General features: G+C 44.3%; 1 protein-coding gene across 1 annotated transcript; it reads right to left on the reverse strand.

Annotated features, from left to right (window-relative positions):
• Nucleotide 1: 1 nt before the first annotated feature.
• LOC308389832 (uncharacterized protein) lies at nucleotides 2-24,952 on the reverse strand. The gene is made up of 37 exons (XM_080871394.1): nucleotides 20,975-24,952; nucleotides 20,834-20,852; nucleotides 20,689-20,740; nucleotides 20,496-20,601; nucleotides 19,910-19,929; nucleotides 19,725-19,833; nucleotides 19,322-19,346; nucleotides 19,113-19,200; nucleotides 18,814-18,920; nucleotides 18,652-18,739; nucleotides 18,431-18,506; nucleotides 18,323-18,347; nucleotides 16,543-16,882; nucleotides 16,146-16,295; nucleotides 15,985-16,038; nucleotides 13,023-13,078; nucleotides 12,373-12,569; nucleotides 12,162-12,192; nucleotides 10,291-10,477; nucleotides 9,429-9,443; nucleotides 8,533-8,568; nucleotides 8,174-8,272; nucleotides 7,930-8,084; nucleotides 6,872-7,078; nucleotides 6,214-6,422; nucleotides 6,085-6,135; nucleotides 5,895-5,981; nucleotides 5,668-5,732; nucleotides 5,355-5,477; nucleotides 5,127-5,268; nucleotides 3,505-3,664; nucleotides 3,319-3,416; nucleotides 3,108-3,191; nucleotides 2,872-2,990; nucleotides 2,488-2,634; nucleotides 1,269-1,467; nucleotides 2-1,184 (listed from the first exon to the last, which is right to left on the reverse strand). Exons 1-37 carry the CDS (start codon nucleotides 21,050-21,052, stop codon nucleotides 951-953), a joined length of 4,038 nt encoding a protein of 1,345 aa, XP_080727520.1. The 5' UTR covers nucleotides 21,053-24,952; the 3' UTR covers nucleotides 2-950.
• Between the last annotated feature and the right edge of the window lie 392 nt (nucleotides 24,953-25,344).

The following is a 25,344-nucleotide window of genomic DNA, read 5'->3' on the forward strand; positions in this document are numbered from 1 at the left end:
AAAAACAGGCCTTTGTCGATGATTCCTTTCTATGTTCTGGCAGTACGGATCGCTGGCTTGTGGCTACAGTTAGCACATCTATACAAAAGTACTGCTGTGCGATTATATTAAGCATTTACAGCACAAGTGAAGCATTTTGCATTTCTACAGTTATTGCAGTCTTGTGACAACACAACCAGCACAGTGACTTAAAATTAAACTGTGAGAGCTAAATAAATACAAAAACAGATATATTTACATTATTGTACAAAACAAAAGAAAACATAAAAAGATCGACCGTAGTGAGGTTAATTCCATCAGTAGGCTGGTTCTTAGTACATAGTAATAAACTGTTTGCTTTACAATTACACATGTATCATGTATCAATGTGTAAAATATGCTGAAGTTAGGAGATGTTGCTACAACCTTACCCAGTATCTTTGTTCAAAACAAAACTTACACCAACACAACAGAGTCAGACATGTAAGGCATCTTTCAAGTTTACAAAAAGAATCCGTAAACATTCAGCAAACAACAACAGCAAAAACATTTTCTCCTTTCCTGTTTCACAGAAAGACAACAAGTTCAATCCTGCAGAATTTACTCATCGTAGCTACAATGAATTTACTCACATGAAAATGGGCCAGAAATCGTGGGACTGACAGTTTCCTGTTACATTAGATGAGCTATAAAACTTAACTAGTACAATGTGTTAAATGCATTAGGCTATAATTATAGATATTATTATTTAACGATCATTCAAACTATTGAGACCCTCCCTGAGTTTCTTCCTGTTAAAGGGGAGTTTTTCCTTCCCACTGTCGCCAAGTTCTTGCTCATAGGGGGGGAATCTGATTACTGAGGTTTTCTCTCTAATATCATCGAGTCTTTCCCCTAAAGCGCCTTGAGGCAGCAGCTATTGGGATTTGGCGCTATACAATTGAAAATACATTTAAATAAATAGAAAGTAATCACGACTTTTTTTCTTTCCTCTTCCCGTTTCCTTCATCATCACTGATTGGCTCCTTCGTGACTGTGTCGCTGTGGCACTCAGAGGGTGACTGAGGCATCGCAGAGTACCGACACCGGGAAGCAGAGCGAAATGTCGGAGAGCCGGCAGACATGGGTGATGGCGTGTCCACTTCCCTGTCAGGTTCCAAGCTGGAGGCGGGGGATGGAGGTGGGAGGGGGGAGGAGATGGACGGCTGGGAAGGGAAGAGGAGAGTAAATAAATCTTCTATTCAAAGTAGATGATTTGCTGGGTTAGCTCAGGGTTTGAGCATGTTTACCTGTAAGGAGATGCTGGACTTGTTCGTCTTCTCTTTGACTTTTGCCAAAGCGCCTTTAAGTCCCGACGATCTCTCCGTCATCTCAAGAGCTGCTTTCAACAGTTTGGGCGTCTCTGCCCTGACAGGAGCTGCTGGTACCAGAGGGGGTTCCTTAGCCTCTTCTTTAGGTTCAGGTTTCTTTCCTTTGTTAAGCATCTTCCTGTGTTTGAGACAAGGATAATCCGGCTAACGACAACTGTAAGCAGAAAAAAGGGGGAACTCGAGCTGCCCTGCATAGTCATACCTTCTTGGGAAAGCAAAATGTTTTAGCGGTTTTCCAATCTGGTTTTAAACCCTTTCATAACACTGAATCAGCCCTTTTAAAGGTTTTCAATGACATATTTTTAGCTACTGATGCTGGGACTGTGCTGCGTTTGATACAGTGGATCCTTTTACTCTCTCCTTTGGAGCACTGGGTGGGCATTAGGGGCACAGCACTGGAGTGGTGAACTTTCTGTGTTGTCCTCCCCTCTTGTGTGGTGTCCCACAGGGCTCAGTTCTAGGCCCCCTCCTCTTTTCTTTATATCTGTTTCCTCTTGGTTCTGTACTGAGAAAGCACAGCATTGCTTTCCACTTGTATGCTGATGACTGTCAGATCTATGTCCCTCTAAAGAAAAAAGGCAGATTCCACACACCCCAGTGTGTTAAACCAGCTGTCACAAACCTGGGGGTCAAAGTGGACTGTGATCTGAAGTCTGACAGTCAGATTAAGGCAGTGGTAAAATCTAGCTTCTTTCAGCTGAGGCAGCTGGCTAACATAAAGCCAGTTCTTTCACAGCAGCACTTTGAGACAGTGATCCACGCCTCTGTTAGCGGTCGGCTGGATTACTGTAATAAAATTCTTTTAAACCTCTCCATGGCCTTGCCCCATCTTATCTCTCTGAGCTAAGATGTTGTTTTCTTGCTTGTTTTCTTTTAATATAGGGCTGTTTTAATTTTTATGTATTATGTGTTGTATATATTTATTAATTTTTGCTGTTTTCTGTTATTCTTTTGTTTTTAACTGATTTTCTGTACAGCACTTTGGTCCTGTGCTGGGTGTTTTAAAGTGCTTTTGGATTGATAGCTACTTGAACTGATGATGGGTGGCCGACAGCACCGGAGCGTTTGATGAGCTGGCAGTGAGGGGAAATCATACAGTACAGATACAGGACAAATATTATTTCTATTCATATTCAACCTGGCTTTCTTGCGCAGCAGTTTCTTGGACTCTGGATAGTGGACCAGGATCTCATTCAGGTCTTTTTTGTCCAGGATGAATAGATTGGCAAAGCCATGAGCAATCACATTGGCTGTGCGCCTGTTACCACCGCCGACTGCAAGCAAGCTACCAAACAAAGAGCACTGTGGTTAAAAACAGCATTATTTAAAAGAAAGGTGCATTTTTACATTTAGGAAAGAGGAATTTCTCTATAAGTGTAACTGTTTGATTTGATGTATAAAATGGTTCTGGGACCTTGGAGTGTGACCATCACAGTTTTTGGCTCTGTGCTTGTCTGCATGTGTGAAAACACTGTAACTCTGTTTGAAAACTTTTACTCTTAATTGTGCGCCACGTCTTTACCTGATTTCTCCAAAGACTGATCCTGCTCTAAGAGTGACAAATACAGTCTTCCCATCTGGGCCTCCAACCACCTGCACCTCTCCAGCCTTTATGATATACATCTCCCGACCCACCTCGCCCTTAGACAAGTGAAATACCCGAGCCAGGTGATTAGACAGAGATCAAGCAAAAAACATCAAGCTGAAAATATTTGACATGATTCATACACCAGAACATGGAGAAATAAGCACATGTACCTTTTTGCAGACATAATCCCCCGGGAGGTAGACGACAGAGCGCAGGCTTTTTAGCATGTCGAAAATCATCTGTCTGTCACAACCCTGTCAGGAGGGAGAGCCAAAATAAAACAACCTGGCGTCACTTCTCCAGATGCATAAAAGTATTTTAAAAAGGGAGATTAAGTGAAGCCTACCAGTATGTTCTACATTTTGTATTTCTAATTCCTACCTGAAAAAGAGGGACTTTGCTCACAATGGAGTAGCTGACATCTATCGCTATGTCCAGACGCATTTTATCTGGCAGCTGATTCAGCAGCTCCTGCTCGTCTGGACGGTAAAGGAAGAAGCAAAGGGTCAGGTGTGACTGAAACATTGCATGCGTAAGATGAATGCAAATATATCACGTCCTCCTCACCCAGCATGCCTTGTGATTGCCAGGTATAGTTATACCAGGTTTTGACCCGGTTCTGGACGTCTCTCGGGATGCGGTAGGAGGACATGTATTTAATAGTGCTGTCCATGCAGCTGCGGTAGTAGGTTTGACTTGCTGTAGCTGCACCGACAACATCGCGCATCTGACAGACAAATGAGCAAAATGAGGATTATTAGTGTCCCGAAACAATCACAAGCTTTTAATGTTACACACGTTTGCCCCCTTTCTGATTTCTATTTCGATATTTGTCACATTTAAATGTTTCAGATCATGAGAGCAGCCCAGACCATCACGCTACCACCACCACTGTGGACCGTTTGTATGATGCTCTGTGTTAGTCTTACACCCGTCCACACAATATTTCCCCAAAGTCTTGACAATCATCCAGACTTTTTTTCACTCCTTTGGAAGCTTCACCCGTTACGTCCTGGTCTAGGAGTACAGGAGCGCAACATAAGGGTTAAAAGGAGAGTGACCCCGGCCCGGTCCCCAAAGTATGGAAGCCCGTTTCCGCCACTAAAAAAAAAAAAGGATCCATAACTCAAAATTTCGAGTTATTTTCTCTTAATTATGAGTTACTTTCTCGAAATTTCGAGTTATGGATACTAGCTTTTTTGTTTTTATTTAGTGGCGGAAACGGGCTTCCATACCAAAGCCATATCCAGAAGCCAATTTACAAGTTAAGGTGGTTTTATTGCTACCAAAAACCAAAAGCTTTAACTCCGGGGTGAACAAAGGCCAAAATAACAAACAGAACAAGCTATTCCAAAAACGGAGGTGCTAGCAAACACAAGGCAAGCGCTACTGCTAACTCCCTAACTGAATAAACAAGAGAAGGAAGGCAGTCCACGCCTTCTGCTTCAGAGCCTCTTTATAAGTGAAAGCATCTACACACTGTATACAAAACTTAGCAATTCTCTGAAGTCACACACAGAAGTTTATCACAGATAAAGGTTTGGAGGCGGAGGACGGCTCTGCTGCTGTCAGGGGGAACAACTGCTGGAGAGAGTTTTTAAAACAGCCACTTGATGATGGAACCAATCAGCAGCTGCCAGCTCTCCAATCAGGAAGGACCTGCAGAGACTCTTAAAGGCACAGGACACAGAACAAAATCCAGCCAACGTGATCCAAAATATGGCCAGGGCCATAACACACCATAGTTCCAGGCTCTTTAACGCTGGAGTCCCAAAGCCTTAGAAATGCACTGTAACTCTTTCCAGACTGACAGGTGCCGATGACTTTCTTCATGTTTGTTTACATCGTGCAGTGATGAGCTGCTTTCTGTTAGCGGACTTCGCTTTGTCAGACACGTTCCAGTGTCGGCCTGGGTGCGGTTAGTGAAACTGAACTCAACTGTCAGTCGCAGTTAATTCATCATTTAACCAAGGGTCAAATACTTTTTCACACAGGTGCAGGTAGATGTTGGCTTTGTTTTCATCATTTAAAAACTATTTTATACTTACTCAGGTTATCGTTGTGTAAAATTAAAATCTGTTTGATGACCTGAAACATTTAAGTGTGAGAAAAATATTTGAAAAAGAAATCAGGAAGGTGGGCAAAGACTTTTTCATGGCACTGTACATGAGGCGCACGTGTGCGCCTACCTGTCCAATCATGATTGAGAAAGCAAAGACTCCGATAAAGTAGTTGATGAGTTGGAAGATGATCTCAGACAGGGTGGTGGGATCTGGCAGACCCCCAATGGTAATCAGGGTCTTCACTGCGAAGTAGTAACAGCGAATGTAACTGAGAAGAGAAACACTCTGTTCTTATCTTCAAAGCAGTCATTTGGTTAAAAGACACATGGCCGCTACTAAAAACAGCCCACCAACCTGTTACCCTCGCCATTGTACACCCACTCAGTCAGTCCCAGTCCTATGAAGTCAGAGATCCAGTAGTAGAGACAGGCATTAAAGTGCAGACAGTAAAGAAGATAGGTGGTGGTACGAATCACCCTAAGAGACGGAAAACACAGGAAAATACATGAAATGCATATCTAACAGCAGATTGGTTCTGTGACTCGGTAGCTTTGTATGTCTCTTAAAACTTTATTTCAAAAAGGAAATGAGGACAATGCAGTCACAATTTTTCCTGCCACTCGAGTGCTAACATATCAGGACACGACCAATGCAGTGTGACGCTGACCTGTAGATATAGGCTTTGGTCAAGATGGCCTCTAGACGATCATTGAACTCAAAGAAGGACTTGATCTGCAGATATGGAAGGAACATATTTGTAGAGCTTAGTATTTGAAACTGTGACGAAACTGTAAATGACTGATTCCTAAAACTAAAGGTGATGTGGAGCCCAGGAAATGAGCGAGCAGTGAGATTGTTGGAGGAGACGTTCGGTGTGTGGTGTCAGGGTTTCACCTTCAGCAGCCGTGGTAAGCGGAGCAGAGGGTTGATGCCAGTTTTAAAATAGAAGAGCTCAAGGGGAACAAGGCTGGCCACATCAAACTGAAAGTGAGACGACAGGATCTCACTTTAATGACTGATTCTACCCTTTAAATGCAAAGAAAACACAACCTTTGACATGTACCTCACTTTCTTAATGTTTTACCTTAAAACGTTTGGTTTTCATGTAATTCTTTCTCATCTCCTTTTGGTCACACTGTAACAAAAGCAAAATGTGCACAATTATACTCTTAAACTACAACAAGTGTCCACATTACTCCTTTGACCCACTCACCACTATGTCCCCTCCACGCACAAACTGCAGGCGCGGCTGAAAAACAGCGATGTCCAGGATGTAAATGAGGTCACACAGGTAGTCGGTTAACAGCCAGTAGTGAATGTTGTCCGGGGTTTGGTAGGGGAAGGCCCAGCGCACCGGGATGAACCACACGTTCCAGTTCCAGGCCAGAGACACCAAAAACATCCAGAGCACGTACATCAGGTCTGACAAGAGGAAGAAATCAGGGAATTAAGTGAGTGGACAGTTCACAGAGGTGCAGAGTGTAGACCAGGAGAGACTGGATCGGTAACTAAGAAAGCATCAGCTACCACCATGCAAGATCCAAGTGCTATTAAAGAAAACATGCAAAAGAATAAGAAAAGATAAAGTCTCACAAAGAAAAGTAAATGATTGGAACACGGGTTTCTGTAAAAACAGGACAATGCAGTCGTTTGACCTTTTCCCAAACCTCACATGATGTCATGTTTCTCGTGTTCTTTTCCTTTAAAGATAAGAATCAAAGCACTTGATAAATGCGTGTGGGGTTGTTTCTCAGAAATATCTGGTCCGATTTGTGTGGCTTAGCCTGTGGGTGTGTGTGAGGTATGATTCCAGTAACTGTCCAGCACAACACTGAAGGCGGTAGAGGGTGACGCATTCGCTGGGTTCTCACTGGTGAAAGGGTCGATGCTGGCGGGGAAGCGGAATCGCACACAGGCTCGTATCCACCGAGGTGTTTTCACCTTGCAGCAACGGCCAGGCTGCTCCTCCTCCGTTCCGCTCTCTACTCCTCCTCCTCCTGACGGACCTGCTTGCGTCTCGTTCTCATCTGGCGGCTGAGCTCCAGGAGCAGGCTGAGGAGCTGGAGGCTGAGGAGGAGCTGGAGGAAGGAAGAGCCAAAAAGAAAGAAAACAGTGCCTTCAAGACAGGATTCAGCAAAGCTTTATTACCTTCTTAGCATTTGGTAGACATTTATATAAATACTGGAACAAATAAAGTGTTAAAGGTTTATCCACCTGTAAGCAGACCACAGGACTCTACAGCTGTTTACAGGGTGCCACAGATGACATGTTGGACTTTAGCACAGGTAAAAGTGACACAAAGGGTTAGCTCTGACCAGCTTCTCACTGGGTGCTACAATAACAGATGCTAAATGTAACTAGAAGCTGTCGTGACAACAAAAGAGAAAAATGCGATCAGCCTGTTGTCAGAGGTGTTTGTGGCACACGTGTGCACACAGACCTTAGTTTGGTTTTATTAGGATCCCATTGGCTGCAACATTTTAGCAGCTTCCTGGGGTCACAAATCTTTATACACTGACATTTCTCTGTAAAACAAACCCCCTCGCTAAAAACAAAGCACTGATTTATCTGTTTGTCTTTAAGACTGTGACCTACAGGAAGCTACTTTGGGAAGGGCTTAACTACATAGTGGGATGAATGAGGGACACTGTGGGTAAAACTCTGTGGGTGGCTGAGGAGTGGGTGGCAGAAGCTGCTCACCTGTGTGTGACAGTCACTGGGCAGTTTTATGTAATTTTATCAGTCTTGTGTTTGAGTGGCAGCTTTCATGGCTGTGCAAGGCTCGAGATCTTCGTACCTGGAAGTGAAGTGCACCGTAACATCCACACACACATGCTACTATCCACATACACTGAAATGTACCGGCAAATCTTTTTGACTTCTTTTGTTTCTCGAACGTGTGTCAGTTCAGTTTGTGTGCGAGACTCACAGGTGATAATGCTGTCTTCATCCGAGCTGTCTGGGTCGATGAGTTTCTCCTTGGCCTTCTCCGTTCTCTCCTTAAACATCCTGACGAGCTCCTGAAGCCTCTCGTTGACCACCGTGCTGGTCTGACTGGCAGAAGATGCTGGACGTTCTTTCAGACTTGGACACGGAGACATCAATTTATTTAGATGATGCCGATTTTTCTTATTGTAAATGTCACTTATTTATCTTGGTGTGTGCACGCTCACACGTCATCTGTGCTGTGCAGGCTGGACTGGCTGGGCCAGGCTCTGACGGGGATGCTTGCCTCTTCATCGTCATCCTCGCTTTCAGAATGAAGCCTCCTGCTGTCAAAGTCAGGCAGACGGGGCAACTTTGAGACTGTGCTGCCTTAGTCACATTATTCTCTTTATTTCACACAGGAAAGCCTAACATCACTGCAGATTATGGAAAAGCTACATGCAGCTATCCATGTCAATGACTGTGAAAATAGAAATGATGACTGAATAAATAAGTGAGCAAGGACTCAGATGGGAAAGTGCACGGATAAAATATTAGAAAGTGGATGAAAAAGCAGCAGGACACCAGTAAGGATCGGATATCTTACATCTTTGTCCAGACGCTCCTGCGATTCCTTCCACTACTGTCAAACAGAAGAACGGCGTTTCAAGCAGGGAAAAACACGGAGTTAATCCAGGACACAGATAAGGAAGTCTAAATCACTCACAGTAATGTGACCAGCAGGTGACACAGTGATGAAGCAGGATTGTGATGCATTTGTTTATTGACTTTTGCTACGTTATGAAAACAACCAAAAGCACAAAGCCGTGCAAAAGTAGAAACAGTGCCATCACAGTTTACAACAGAACATCACAAGACACAGCAACACAAAACAGGAAGCGCTCTTTCCAAACCACTCATAAAACAAACTGTTTTCTGTGTTCTGCATAAACTGTACGTGCCCGTTTCCTTGTGTGCGTAATCTTTTTGGCAGCTTTCAGAGTTTTTACGTGCAGAAAGGATAGGATATGTTTCTGAGTGCACACACATTGTTCTGCAGGACACTAAAATACAGACAAAAGCAGCAGCAGTGACTCTGGAAAGACTGCAGAGCAATAAGATGGACAGTAGGGGGCAGTAGGATGAATCACAGAAAGCATAACAGACTGTAGGAAGTGTGAAGCATTTCACTCCAAAATGGAAAATGTAACAATGAAAGACATATGTGACAATTCTGACAGCAAACGCCTTTTATGATGAAACAACTGCATTTCTGTTTTTGCTGCTACAAATATTTGGATGAAAATGCTTCACATGACAAAGAGAAGCTCGCACCCAGATCATGTATCCCAGTGAGTCTACTTCTTATTTCTGTGTTATGAGATATAATGGCAGGATTGCATATATGCTACACAAATACATCTATAGTGTCATGGTGGAAGTGGTCACTGTTGGAAGAGCGTGCACAAAAGCCCCAGGAGACAATTCAAACAGGATCCTTACTCTTTATCTCCTTTACTGTAGATGCAAAGCGTAAGGAGAGAGAAAAGGGTTAAAAATATTTAGTTGAGATGAACTGAGATCAAAACGTGAGTGCAAAATGTTAAACGTAACACACACTAGTCTGTTGATAACATACAACCAAAGCTGCATTTACAGACAGAGAAAACAACAATATTGATATTGTTCAGCATGAACGGTGCCCTCACAGACGTGCTATGGGCACTAATCTGCCCCCGTACCATCTGATTACAAGCTGCACAGCTGCTCTCCTCTTTAGGAGGACGCGGCATCCACGATTTCCCAACACGGGAAAGACAGCAGGACAGCTTCTTATCTTCATCGTTTAGTGTATCTTACAAAAATAACATCTAACAACGTATCGTTAAATATTTAGTGTTTAATTAAATCTTACAGCGAGTTTTATAGAAGCCAGTCAGTTAAGAGCATAATTATTTTAGTTAGTGATCATATTAAAAATATGGATGTTTATGCAGTTTTACTGCTGATTCAGTCTTCTGCTGTGAATTTGTAGAGCAGTGTTAATCGTGTAAACCATGTCAGTGGATGGTGGTGTTTATGAGGTCAGCGTTTCACATGCGGAGCCATCCATAATGGAAAAATGGAAAATGTTGCCCCTTTAGTTGCCCAGCTCGTCACTCGTTGTTGTGGCCGTGAAATGTTTCAGAGTTTTTTAGGTAAATTAAATTGTCCCTCAAGCTTTTCGGCTTTGCCGAAACAATTGTAATAGCTGTAAGGAAACACCTCCCTCCAGCTGCTCACTGCGTCAACGCGACGTGCAGTTACATCCGTAGGCTTTGCACCTATGGGATAGATTTAAAGTATAAATCCCCTGTTAGCTCACCTTTGACGACCTGAAGGGGTCACAGGAACAGTGAGGGTTGTAAGCTTTGGGTCCTGTGGGGTGAGGATTTGGGGGATTTGTTCTTCCCCTCCTCCTCCTCCTCCTCCTTTTGCTCCTCCTGCCCTCTCATGATCAGAGTCAACATCCTCTACATTAACAGCTGGGCGAAGGCTGATGTTGGAGCTCTCTGGAGAAACAGACATTTATTTTCATTTAGTCAAGGCCAACCGCATCACTGCAAACAGGCAAAACTGATGCTGCAACGTGAGCGTCACGAACTACTGAAAGTACTGCAAAACACAAAACAAGTAAAGCAAAAGTATAAGCAGGAGCAGGGCAGGCTGGGAGAAAGGTTGCGACCTACAGCGGGCTAATGAAGAGGATTCACGCATGAACTAGGCCATGTATAGACGCCCTGGTAGTGAAGGACTAGTTTACTAATCTTGCAAGCCAAACAATCTGGTTAATCTGGCTCATGATTCACTGGCACACTTCTGTCAACAGTCATTTGACAGACTTCATCAAAGTGATGAAGAAAATAGATGGCATCAGTATATTTCAGTCCTTTGGAACACCTTAGCTCCGTGCGGCTCTTTACCTTACCCGTCTATGATCTGAGCAAACTCGGGGTCAGAGGTGAGCTTATTCGAGGAACGACAAAGCAACACAAAAAGACACAAAAATGTACTTCAACAACACAAAGAGCTACTTTTTTACCCTGCACAGACTCTCGAGCTAAACATCTGAACTCAAGCATCCTTTACTGATGGTTCGTATTTGATTTAGTGTCAGATACCTGCCAGGTTGATTTTAGAGTCTGTCACATATGACGAGACGGCCGTTTACTCGCATGCAGTATGACTGAGTTCAGGATGTACAGGGAGTGAGAGGACAGTGAACGCTACACTGATGTGGATTCACCTGCAGGTCTTATTGCTGAGATGTCTGAGTCATCTTCGATGAAGAATGCTGGGTTAGATAGACCAGACAGCTGATGTGATAGGGGTCTGGGTTGCTTGGAAGGGGAGCTGACGATGGGCGGCAGGCGTGGATAGGATGGCACGTTGGGCAACTCGAGGATGCTGCCGTTAGGGGAGGAGGGAGAAGGGGATCGGGATCGCAGCTGTGGATGATGAGGAGGAGGGAGAGGGGAGTGTCGCACGAGCCGGCTCAGTTCTACATCGTGCTGACTGTTGTCTTGTTTCTGTTTTTGCTGTTGTTGTTGTTTCTTAGGCATCTTGAGGCATAAGGCTGTTGAGGTGGTTCCGAATGTTCGTGAAATACTGCTGCGCCAAGCTCGGAAACCGGGAGAGCTTCTGCGGGACGTTCGGGAGGCTTTGGGAAATACCGGACAGACTAGGGCCCACTGAGACTTCCGAGCTTTGGGGCAAAAGCTCGGTGAAAGTCTGGGCAATATTTCGGGGAACTTGTGTGAGTCTGATCTGGGAGAGCTCTTGGCGTATCTCTGGGGGTAGGGTGGGTAAGTACTTGGTAAAGTCAGAGAGCCGGGTGGGTAGTTTAGGCACCGAAGGTATTTGGGGAGGAGTGATGCCGTTCTCTTTGAAGAATGCGTTGATGTTGTCGAGGCACTCAGAGGTGAAGGGAATGCGCATCAGGCAGCTCTTAAATGCATCGCAGCTGACTGGAGCTACAGAGAGAGGGCGACAGGCAGATACAGTAGGAGAAGGGCACTGCTGGCAATCAGACAGTCAAGAATGACAATATCAGACTTCTGGTCTCCAGATGAACTCTGCAGTCACACTCAAGCAGTGAATGAATCGACTATTTAAAGTCCAAAGAGATGAACTGGCGTTACAGTCAGATAAGCAATCTGAGACTTTCCTGAAAGACAATAAGAAGACGGTACATACCACCGCAGTCATCCCCAGTAGCTTCCTCCTCCTACAAAAACACACGCACAACAGTTGGGAACTAGTAACCAGTTATCCGATGAACATTATTATTCGATTTCTTGATAGTAACTAAAAAAAAATCTTTTTAGCTGTACTGAGTCAGTCGGGCAGTTTAGCATGACAGAGTCAAGAGTAACGCAGTGATACGGCCCGGGATGTCAAACGTTACTTTTTCAGGAGCCTTGTCAGCGTTAGCAGTTTGACCGACGTCTTCGTTTTTCTGCGGCTGCTCAGTGATGGGCTCAGCTTCTGGAGGAGCTTCTGGGCTCTTGGTTTCTGCTTCTAGTGCTTGTTCTGGCTTAGGCTCAGAAATCTCCACTGGCTCACTGCTCGGAGGCGGTGAGGTCGAGGCTTCTTCCTGCGGCTCTAAGATCCAATAAGCAGGGGTGTCACACTCAAATACACAGTGGGCCAAAATTCAAAACTGGAACAAAGTCGCGGGCTAACGTTAATATGAAAAAAAACTTCCTCCAGATATAAGAATGAATCTTTTCTTATGGACTCAAACAGGTTTTGCTGGAAAACTGAATATGGAACAAGCAAAGCTTAATACTAAACAATATATACATTAGCTGTATAATACCAGTAGGCCAGCTCTGATAGTCATTTGGTATGGCTTCGCAAATGTAATTAGGCTGCGGGCCAAATTTGGCCCGTGGGCCAGAGTTTGACACCTATGATCATACACACAGCACAATGTCCTGCATTTGTAAATACTGTTCAGAAGAGTGTTGACGTTACTTAAAGATGTCACGCTGAATGAGAGAAACTCCTCTTAATGATAAAAACATTTTTAACATATATTTGAATTGCATCTACCTGGCTCGTTGACGGTGGGCTCCTCAGTCTCAGCTTTCTGCTCCTCCTGGTTCTTCCTGCAGAACAGCACAAGAGAACGGGTTGTTGGGCGGCCCAGGAGCGACAGGGAACACAGCTGTCCTCTTATGGTGACCCAAGTCACAGCCAGAGATGGGCAGTAACGCGTTACTTGTAACGCGTTACTGTAATCCGATTACTTTTTTCAAGTAACCAGTAAAGTAAGGGATTACTATTGCAAAAACGGTAGATTACCGTTACTTTCCTGTAGGAACGCTGTGTTACTAAAACCGTGATCTTTTGCGAGAATGTCTCACGACAGTGACGTAAGCGAGTGCGACGTTCGTGACAACAGCTGTGTGCAGATCAACAATGGATCATATATCGAGTGCAGAGAGAGTATGAGCGTGCAGCGTTTAAAGCGTGGAAATACTGACCTTACTTTGAGTTTGATTCCATAAAAAGTGACAAAAACATTAGTGTCCGCTGTGCGTGGGAAGAAAACTTCTTTTTACAGAGAAAAAAACCCCTAAACTTCCAACAAGCACCGAGTAGCTACGATGTAATGGGAAACTCACAGAGAAACTCGCGGATTCTTCCACTGACCGCGGCACACCTGCACCAGGGTAAACCTCCGCCTACCCCACTCCTGCTTTACAGGTGAAAATAGAGCAACAGGACCGCTGAGTCTTTGACTTTATTTATTTTCTGCTGTGTTTTACTTGCATCTATTTGAAAGACTGAGTGTAAACACAAAAATATTTTATTTTATGTGCTGGAATGTGCAAAAAATAGGTTTAAATGTTAAACTAATTTCTTCCAGTCAGAGAATGTTGCAGATAATTAAATGTTTGCTTGATGCATAAAGTTAAAAGATTAAAACTAATAAAACAAGTTTTAAAAAGAGACTTTTCCATTTGATTACATTTTGTATGATGGATTATGTAGAAAAAGTAGAATTGGGCTGAAAGATCTATCGCTTTATCACCTATTCAGGGTGTAAATCGTGTTTTTAAAAAGTAACTAAGTAACTAAGTAATTAATTACTTTTGAAAATAAGTATTCAGTAAAGTAACGGGATTACTTTTTTGGGGAAGTAATCAGTAATCAGTTACTGATTACTTTTTTCAAGTAACTTGACCAACACTGGTCACAGCTGGTTGTGTTGGCAGATTCTTACAGTGCTGTTATTGTTAGCTGGACACATACTGCAAATGAGGATTTGGACCCTAATAGGCTGTAAACTGAGTGTGTGAACTGCTTATTGTGGAAGTCAATTTAATCGTAAAGTTTAGGAGAGGTTCTCCTCTGTTTTAACGTTATGAGATTACAGCAAAATCACATTTCATAGACTTCAATTATGACAGAGTTGGTTCCTGCTATTTATTTTTATATTTCAGCAGGTTCCAACGTGACACACATAAACCAGGTTACAGTCATTTAAGCCGTCACGCTTTTTACTGGATATCAGAAATATTTGTTGTGGATGAAGAAACTTCAGCTTCTGTTTTCTCTCTTTGAGCACAAATTTACCGACTTTGTGACCACCTGTAGCAGAAAAGCTCACTCTGTACACGAGTTACTGTTTACACATGAAAAACGTTAGTTATGATAAATAGAAACTCTGTAAGCTTTACCGTCACGTTTTTTTAAATAGGCTGTGTTTACCTTTATTAGTCCCGACAGAAAAATGTCCACCAGCATCGACACGCGTTAATTCGGCTGCTGAGACGCATAAACTGCATCAGGTGGTTTTAGGAATATGAGAAAAACAACGAGGAAAAGGTTCTGTTCCGATATGTCCGTCCATCTTTAATCCAGGGACGCGGAGCAGCTGCAGCAGGTGCGCGGGGTTACCGGGGCAACAGCTGAGAGGAGGAAACGAGGCGGGCGCGCGGAGGTAAGAGGGTCCGCTGTTGCCAAGGGAAGCTGTGGTTGCTACGACACAGTGATGTGATGCAAAGATCACATAACGAGAACCCGCGGGATTTGGACCTGCTGATAACAAAATGACCGTGCTAGTGTCGTAACAGAGAGTGATTATTTATTTCTTTATGTCCAATATCGATGCTTGTATTGATAAACAGACTTTAGTCAACAAGATTTACAAAGGAGTTGAGCTACATGTCACCGTGTCTGCGCTCTGTTCTGCGTTATAATAAACTGTTATGGTAGATTTGTTACTACTTCTATTGCCCATCTTGTACTGCTGCTCACTCCTGCCACTTACATGCAATTACGTGCCCCCCCGACACACACACACACACACACACACACACACACACACACACACACCTCAATACCCGTCACTTTCTATTTCTCTCTGTAAAGTTTAGTGCTCAGAATGTCTTTATTTAAACATGTGTACATTTATATGTATAATAGTCTGTTATACTGTTTTATACTGCTGAGAGATTTGTTGTTGAGCTTGACACATTTCATTGCAATGTTGACCCTGTGCTAACTTGCATATGACAAAGAAAGCTGAAACTGAAACTCCCTTAAAAACCACATTTTTAATGTCAAGATCACTTTTTACGCGGATAAATAAAAGGACATAAAATTCACTTTGCTAGAAACTGATGGTAGCACAGGCCTGCAGACGTCCACACATTAAACTGCCCAAAGGTATAGAAAGTAATAAAGTTTATGAAAATGCATGGCGTTGCTGGAAGATGCAGTTACACACTATTCTATGTGTATTTATTAGTAGAACATCCTTTATTTCCTATCAAATAACCTAATAAAGTCCTGACTGCAGCTTAAAGTAACCTGTATATTATATTGTTGCATTGCTACTTATTTTTCAACAAGCTGCTGGATCAATCGGGGGAACAGCAGCAACAACATCAGCATTTATGCACATCTGCTATGCACAGCACAAGACTACTATGATATGCACGGTGACACAGACAAAGTCCTACAACGACGTTAACAACCAGGAAGCTCTTATTTGAATTCTTACTCTGGGGCTTTGCTGATCTCCACCTCGCTCTCCTCTTCTAGCGGCACCGGCAGCCTGGTCAGAGTGGACATGGAGCCTCACGTCAAATCACAAACAGGCTCTCGCTGCCAAAGCTAACCTGAGCATATGTTCAAACTTTTGCTCTGGGTACACCGTCTTACTCGGCTTCAGGCTCCTCCAGGAGCTCTTGACTCCCCAGCGAGAGCTTGATGGACTGTCCCTCACTGGCCATCTGTCTAACGGCCATCTCAGCTGTCTGCCTGGCAACCTCTTCAGCCATCCGGGTCATCTCCACCCTCTCCTGAAGCAGACTGAAGGAAAACAGGACAAAATGCTTGTGCTGTGAGCTAAATATCATTTGATGATAAAGAAAATCTCGTGCCTTACATTAAATCAGGTTCATTTCTCTTTGTTGGCTGTTTTCATTGTCTTAAGGTGTTAAATATGACAGCAGAGAATATCTTTAAAAAAGCATCCAGGTGCTACAATGATGGATGTAAACATTCAGTATCTGATAAGGGACGCAGCTGTTTCTCTTCATTTGTCCGCCATCCTTACCGCTCCTCCATGGTAGCCAACGCCACCCCTTCGGCCTCCTTCTTGATGTTTTCAATAAACGGCGTCCAGCGGCCTGTCTGGGTCTCTGCATCTTCCAGAGATACTTTTGTGGCACTCTCTGACGGTTGTGGCTCCGGAGGGGCGGCGCTGCATTTCTGTGACTCCACTGAAAGCGACTGTGAGGGTTGTGTCACTTCCTGTTGCTGCTGGGGTGCAGGTGATGGTGGAACCAGGGATGCGGACGGAGCTTGAGCTTTGGGAGCATCTGCACATTTGTGCTGGCCCTCGTTGTCCGACTCCACGTCTTCCAGCACCATGTCTGGTTTGAGTTTGGCTGATGCTGTGAGAGGGCGATAAGCATGAGAACTGTTTGGTTGGTAAAACTGGGGGATTTAACCTTAACTAGTATAATCCTGTTATAATTCTATTGGGCTGCGAGGATCGTCAGCTGCGATTTCATTGGTGGTAGGAAATGTTGTTGTTGTTAGGATTCGAAGACCTCTCAGTTATCGGTGTTATTGATGAAAGCGCCACAAAATCAGTTCACACACTGATCCTTTATTATTCTCACTTCATGCTTCCATTACAGTGTTTACTACATTCATTTGCATGACAAGCGTGCTTCTCTTAAATCACAACACACCCCCAGGCCACATTTCACAGTTCAAGGCTACACAGCAGATACATACGCAGATCAAACCAGCCTCACGCTGCAGCTCGTCTTACACTGAGTCGTGCAGGCTCTGCTTGATGTTAAGTTTTAAATATACAGCAACATGACCAAGAACCAAACTGAGCTCAACTTTCTTTAAGCAAAAAATCACAAAATATTCTGAAGAAACAGGACTAAAATTAAATACGCAGGTCCTTTAGAGACACAATAATAACTGAACATAGCTGCCATTTAATCATCATATCAAGGATAAAAAGGTGTGTAACTCTATGGTAGGTACGTCAGGATTGTTACAGTGTCTCTTGCTGCTGTTTTTTATAGTGAAATGGCAACACGAACATACGACGCACCCTGACGCAGGGAACGTTACAGTAATGTCACAGCCCGTTTTTGGAGCTGCAAATGTAATCACCAAACCATGACTGGACATCACTGTTACAGTCATTTAAGAGAAAAAAGCATTGAAATGATTTTGGGTGCACAGCCTACAGTAATTTCAAGCAAACGGCGACTTCTAAAAGCTCCGGTATGAAACAGGAAATGTGAGTATTACAGGATAAAACACATTTTCTGTGTTATATTTAGTTTACATTCATATTAAACTGCACAGAGTACAGTAAGGTGAGTTTAAGATATTACTATGTTCATGTGTGTTCATTCACAGCTGCCTATAGTCCCTATTGTCTGCTGACAGTTCAATGAGCCTATTGGTCTATCTGTGCGGGTCAGAGCATCCCCCAGTCGTCTCCTCCTGCTGTTTAAGGGGCTCGCAGCACCTTCCCCCCTGAAACAGAAGGAGAAGAGGGACTGAGTTAGGCTCCGACCGTCCGACCAAAACACCTCTTCATTAACTATAAGGAAAAAACAAGAAGCTGCTTCAACAGAAAGCATGCATGCAAGAGTCTGCAAATGTCACACTGATGCAGAGGAGCTGTTCAAAATCAAAATAGAGTTTTTACTGGTGATGAGACGGGTTCACTCTGTTCTGTTCTTTTCTACAAACTCTACGCTCTTCTCTAGAATTAGAAAACACAGAATAGTAATCCAGCTGATTGAACTGTGAACTGTGGCGCTCAGGATCCAAAAGTACTGACAGGAAAAACTCACCTTTCTGAATGAGTTCAGGTACCGTCTGAAACAGGGGACACATAAATCAGTAGATGGCAGAAGAAAAATCAGGTGTCAGGGTTTTGTTGTTTGTTCCCCACAACTTACAGTAGCTTCATCCTTGGATGGAGAAATAGGCTGCGGCATCTTCAGACCCAGCCCTGACACAAACCAGTTCACCACACTGTGGAGCAGAAACCCAAGTGTCAGGAGTGTGCCGCACACTGTGCAAACACATCTACCACGAGCAACCCCCAAAATGCTGCTTTGCTAAAAAGGAGGCACTCTCAAGTCCCGCTTCATCCACGTGGATGTTATTCAAGACTTACCCAGAGGCCTTGCTTTCAGTATCCAGTGAGATTCCACTGAGCGATTCAGGCGGCGGAGACAGAACTGTGGAGCAGACAACATGAAGCACTTTACAAAAAATATATCCTCAAACAAAGTCACAGTTTCTGGCTGTTAAACTGGGATTTTCAGGCTTTCTTTACTTTTATCCAGAGAGGTGCAGGAGGACTTGGTTGACGGTTCCACGGGCACAGCACCAGGGGGCAGTATGACCGGCTGAGGAACTATCTGCTTTATCCAGGTCACCACACTGAAACAGAGCGTGCAAGGGGGCCTCCTGAACGTCTGCAGAATATTTAACTCGGTGATTTGTGTCATTAGTGTGTATTTAATATTAGGACGCCTGTAAGTGTTTGGGGAGCAATTCAGACAACGCGGTGCAGATTATTCCTCGCTACGGCTGCCATGTGTGCACGTGGAGCAGGAGGTGGTTTACACTCACTTGGGAGGAAAGTGAGGGGCCAAACTCTCTGTGTCCTCGTCGTCTGACACCATCTCCACCACAGGGATGTGGGGAAGTGGATCGAAATCTGAGTTTAAACCCCCCCACAAACATTTCATTCATGCATTTTGTTATTAACTCACTGCATAATCATCAAGGGTGATTTTAGAAACATGCATGCAGTGTGTTTGCATGATTGTGGAACGTACCTGGCATCGTGGCTACGTCGTACACCTGGAACAGCAGACAGAAAGAGATTAAAAGAAGCCGTAACACAGAGACGATGGCAGGTGCAGGATGTCGGTGTTGTTTTGTTTATCAGTGTTGGTGCCCTGGTTTAGATAGCAGTGAAGGTGTTTAACAGGATACCCCCCAACTTCCTTTATACCCTTGATCCTTATATGCGATTAGTCTTTTAAGCCTGTGGGACAGCATCACGCTGCTTCACAGTGTGGCTGATTTAACTGTTCATTGAACTCCATTAAACACTCAGTAAGTTTAGTGTTGGTGTTGTCGTTTCCTAAAGACAAACATGCTGCACAGAGACGATGTGCTCATAGGACAAACTGACACTTTTTAAATGTTAAATATTCTCTGGCTTTGTTTTCTAACCTCCGTGTGCTCCTCGTCCTTCGAGTCCTTCTCAGTCTCTCTGTACTTGTCGTCAGGCTGAGGCAGCACTTTGGTCAGACCCTGAGTGACCCAGGTGATCACTCCAGACCTGACAGGGAGGCACGATTTCATTTGATTTCATGCGAGTTCATTATAAACTCAGCACATGTTCAGTCATACTGTACCTGTCTCCATCTTCTCCGGACTGAATATATAGAAACAAAGAGAGAAGAATAGAAAATAAAATGAACCTTAAATAAAACAGCTCAGAAAAAGTGCATCTTTACACCAACAAAACAAATGCAATGATTGTGACACACTCGTGTGTGTTGGTTCATCAGTCACATGGTTGGCGAGGTGATCATGAGGAGGTCCTTCTGCTTTCTTATAGTAATTTGAACTAATAACTGTACAAGCTGCACAAACTCAGCTGATAAAATAGCTTCACGTGAGGATTTCTTCATGAGAAGGAGCCACAGTGGTGAGTTTATGCATGCTAGTGTCGCTGGAATAAAGCTGTTCATTAGCCTCATTTACAGCAGCTCCTTAGGACACGAGCCCCCGGCAAACTGTGTGAACATTTGGTGTTGGAAAAAAGGTGCTCTGTTAGAAACGCCTTGAATGATGATGTACCTTATAAAATATTATTAAACTGTGCTCAGGACATTTCCACATCGTAAGGGAGACGAGCAGCTTAGATTCTGTGTTTTATAGATCATCTCCTACGACTACGACTTCACAGAAACTCACTCCAGTCATCTGCAGACTTACCTTGGCTTCAGAGTTGGCTCTGCTGAGTCGGGGGCTGCCCGCAGGCTGTGGGAGCGCGCTGACGAACCCATTAGAAAACCAGCCCAATACTCCAGTCTGCGCTTGGCTGTAAAGGATGCGCACGCAGACAGGTAGAAGTCAGCAACTGTGCACGCCGCGAGACACAAAGATGCTGATGGACAAAAACATTTACCCTTCCTCTGAAACCTCGTCTGCATCTTTCAGTGCAGCTGTCTTCACTGCAGCTGCAGGAGAAGTTAAAGACATTTGCTGTAGATCCATGTGCACGTATAAAGATAAAGGTGGAAATAGAATAAAAGGTTACAGATAATCCTCACCCGCTTTATTTTTGGTTGGCTGCAAGGAAAGAAAACAGACTGTTAATTACTCTGTATGAGTGTGTGTGTGTGTGTGTGTGTGTGTGTGTGTGTGTGTGTGTGTGTGTGTGTGTGTGTGTGTGTGTGTGTGCGCTGTCGTACAGCATCAGGGGTCTTGGCAGCATCGTCTGTCCCAGCATCAGGAGGCTGGGGAACCACTTTCACCACCCAGTTAAACATCCTGTTGAAGTAAAACACAGAAACACACAGTCAGCCTCTTAAAGAGCCGCTCATCAAACACGGCTGATGGTCCTGATGATAATGATAATAAATCAGTAACTCTTTACTGGTGGCTTCATTAAAGCAGCTTCTTCAGCTGCCTGAAAGAGACGTTCAGCTGCTTCATTGTTGCTCACACACTGTCAGCTCACAGGAGAGACACCCAGAAATCAGGATCATGCATGCCATGCAAAGCCCACACAGAAGTCAAGAGTTAGAGGACGTTAGGAGGCAGGACTTTGTTCCAGCAGCAGCAAACCATAAGCTGCTTTAGCGAGAGGCTCCGCGGGGGGTCGATCGCTCAGAAAGGAAGAAATGTGGGAACGAGAACATTTGAAGCGGCCTGTGCGCACGACTGAAGATGGAGTGTCTCAGAGCCTCCAGGAGAGCCACTGTGCTGACTGATCTCACTCATATATGCACGAGTTATCCATATTGTCCTCGGTGACAGTTCATCAGCCCACTGAGATAATCCTCATCAGCAGGGGGGAGACGTCAGTAAAACCGGAGGATGTCCTGCACCGTGATCTCACCATCCAGGACACGAGACAAACGCTGGGATTATTTCTAAATGTCAATCACAAGATTGTTCTTTTAAAACATGCGTTTTAATTTTCCTTTGTCAGCATCACTCGAGCCTGGCTGAGGGGGCAGCTATCAGTGATGGTGAGCTAACGAGGGCCGGTCTTAAAGATTCATTCATTCAGCTGCATCTACAGGTTGGCTCTAGACACATAATACAGCACAACAAAGGTCTGGTAAAGGCTTCACAGCGCTCGGAGCTGTCGCGTTTTCAGCAGTGGGAATCGTTTCAAGGAAGAATCCTCTCGTGGATGATCCACGGAGAAGACTTCTTTGAAAAACTGTGTGAGCTGCTGTCGTCCCCATCAGCAGAGATCAGAGGCGCCTCTTCTCAAATTTGTGGCATTAAATAGTGCAACTCTGGCCCCAAGTAATCTACTAACTGTCATCCTCAGTGCCTAGGATCAACTCATATCCTTATTATAAATGGTCCCTTCACTTATAAAAAAAAGGAAAGAAAAAAGAAAGAAAATAGTTCAAGATTATAATTTAACTTTGATTGTATTTAGATTTTTATTTTTTAAAGTTCAAATTAAAGTCCCGGCTTCAAACGATCTTTAAGGAGGGTCACACGCTCACTCAGCACAGGAAATGAAACCACATTAACTTCACCGGTTGTCTGCTCCATCAGGTTTTAAAGCACCACCTACGTAACCCACAAAGTTCCACATTTCACTGTGTACGTGATAACAGAGCTGCGTTGCTTACCTGCGTGCCTACAGGTGGTTCTGCATGCCGGTGGTACACGGATCTAGAGTGTGGCACAGCCGGCGCAGGTCTGCTGAGATCTTCACAGCGGATGCCCGCGGGGCTAACGGGATTAACCCGCAGCACCTGAAGGTCAAGGCCCAATCCCAGACCGTGAGCAATCGCAGATTAACGGCGAGGAAACTTCTCCGTAACCTATAAACTGCTGTCACGGGAAAACACGGAGCAACCAGCAGGTGGTGGATTGTTTGTAACAGTAAGGGGAAAGGTCCCTTTTCTGTCAGATCACAGTCGTTTAAACATGTGAGCACATGCAGCAGAGACTTCACCTGAATCATAAACGAGTGATGAATTCAATTCAATTTGATTATTAAAGTAACTAAATTTCTTTCATCTTTGCTTTTCACAGGAATGTCGATCATTTTGGATTCGTTCTCACTATTCTGCTGATTAAATAAGCTCCCACACTGCAGGGTCACTGAACTCAGCTGCTCAGCATGTGTGAGTCCTTCATCGTGTCAGTGCGTAGTGAGGGATAAAGCGTCAGGCTTAGAAGTGTATTACTGATGCAGTCATAGATTGGAACGACAGGAGGAAGAGGAGTGAGAGGAGGAGTGGTCAGCTTTAGTCTGCACTGCCCTGCTGGGTGTTTCCTGTGAGTTTATAAAACTTCTTATATTAAGTTGCTCTACATTTGTTACGTCATGTATTTTACTTGGTTGTGTTTCCTCCATGACAGAAACCTATGACACCACGAATGAAGTGAGTCGCTTGATCATCGTTGCCGTGTTGGAGCACTTTCACCTTTTCCCATCCACGTCCGAGCTTTTTCAGCAAAGCTCGTTCAGCTCGTTCAGCAGTCTAACAGTTTCGCTCTGTCAGCCTAAATGTCACTGAATCAGTAAAAATATGAAGAGAGCATACTGTGTCTTTAGGCCTCTGTCGGCACTTCCTTCCTCCAGACTTCTGTTTATTGAACATTTTCAGACTCAAAAGTTCCACGCAGATGTAATATTTATAGTAATTGTGAAAAGAGTCGCAGTTATCTTTCATAATCTTATCTGAATCTTATTCGTTTCATTATATTCATCACATTTAAATATGTTTGTAAAATCCCAGCTGTAGATCAGACTGGTAGGCATGGATCCACTTCTGTCAGCAGTCAAAGGCGGTGGGGACGCTCTTGCCCTTATTGTTTGGACACCACAGCCTAGCGGACTATTGTTGCTGACGTCCATCCGTCTATGATCAGTGTGGGCATCTTCTGATAGCAGGACAAACACAAGATGTCACAAAACCAAATCATTTAAAACTGATTTCTTGACTGTAACAGTGAATTCGCTGCACTCGATGGCCTGCACGGCCTCCGGCTGTCAATCCAATGGAGCGTCTGGTGAAATAGGAAATTCCCATCACGGATGTGGAGCTGAGAACCTGTGTGATGCTGTCAGTACAGTATGAACCAAACATGTCTGAAAACACCTTGTTGAATAATTAAGAGCCCAACCTGATGCCTGAATGTGTGTTTGAATTAGCAGTGAAGACTTTGAAGTAAAAATCACTCCTTATCTTAGAATAAGGTCAAGATGAGGAAAAGTATGAATCCTTTTTTTCCTATTTCACTATTTTATATCTTTTATCAGCTGGAGCCCAAACTGTACACCGGCCCTGCATGTGGGACTCACAGCCCGATCGAAGCAGTCACATCTATGAAAACGACGCCCACCAGTGAGGCATCATCGGTCGGATCCAACACACTGACACGAAGGTAAGGCGTCCAAAAACAGTTCAGATGCTTCTGGTCATCACTAGTGTACAGTGTAGAGGACGCTGGTGCACTGACACTTGAAATGGGGATATTTCAGCCTTTTTTGCATTATGGTGTCATTTTTACTCGCCAACCTGAGGAAGAGTGGTTGCAACTATAACAGAGGGATTTAAGAATGAAAGCAGAAAGAAAGGAAGGTGGACAAAGCTAATGAGAGGATTGGGAAATAGGTATGAGAAAGAAAGCACGGCCCGATGCCAGAGGGTGATTAACGAGGATTCAGGACAGCCGTTGTTAAAAAGAAAACTGGTAAACAAGACGTGGCGTGTTGGTCGCCCCGGCTGATGGCGTGCGAGCTCTAAGGTGGAGCTGAAAAAGAACAACTGCAGGAAGAGGCAATTTTATGGCTATCAGATTCATTTGGTTCAAAGAGCAGATCGTCTGTCTGATCATCCAGGTAAACACAGACTGTCCCTGGCAGGTGGACAAACATTCACCAGTTCAGATAAATGTCCATTTAAAAAAGCCTCGTGCTGCATTTGAGAGTGAAAACCATTTATGGTGCTGATGAAGCAGAAGGCAGCAGGTAGATCTCATTATCAGCTCAGCAGGAGATAAGCTGAGAAAACAGGCTGATGACACAGAGCTGGGCCTTGGCTGGACACAGTACTTCCACACTGTCCTCAATTCTAATTGAACAGCTGGATTAGACCCGGTGAGGCGGCTGGTTTGGGAAAAGATGAGGTAGGAGAGAGCACAGGGATACACAGCTGTGTCCAGCTGGGATACACAGCTGTGTCCAGCTGGGATACACAGCTGTGTCCAGCTGGGATACACAGCTGTGTCCAGCTGGGATACACAGCTGTGTCCAGCTGGGATACACAGCTGTGTCCAGCTGGGATACACAGCTGTGTCCAGCTGGGATACACAGCTGTGTCCAGCTGGGATACACAGCTGTGTCCAGCTGGGATACACAGCTGTGTCCAGCTGGGATACACAGCTGTGTCCAGCTGGGACACCCCCCCCCCCCGATTTGTCATATTTGAGTTAATCTGAGAGTCAAAGGAAAAGAGAGAGCAGCTGAGGAGTGGATGATCTGTGACGAAACTAATCCTCATTACCTCTGACATCAAGGTGCTCTCATGTACAAGACAAAGGAAGTCACGCAGGAGCCTCATGCGCACACACGCGCGCT

Source organism: Rhamphochromis sp. 'chilingali' (assembly GCF_963969265.1).
Source record: "Rhamphochromis sp. 'chilingali' genome assembly, chromosome: 2".
NCBI lineage: Eukaryota > Metazoa > Chordata > Actinopteri > Cichliformes > Cichlidae > Rhamphochromis > Rhamphochromis sp. 'chilingali'.

Excerpts from the sequence above, each read along its gene's own strand:
- LOC308389832 (XM_080871394.1), bottom strand. The coding sequence starts at position 21,052 with ATGTTTAACTGGGTGGTGAAAGTGGTTCCCCAGCCTCCTGATGCTGGG. Across the intron at positions 18,348-18,430 it reads CATCCAAGGATGAAGCTACT|ACGGTACCTGAACTCATTCA; the intron begins GTAAGTTGTGGG and ends CCCCTGTTTCAG. Across the intron at positions 8,273-8,532 it reads AGGAGCGTCTGGACAAAGAT|CAGGAGGCTTCATTCTGAAA; the intron begins GTAAGATATCCG and ends TGACTTTGACAG.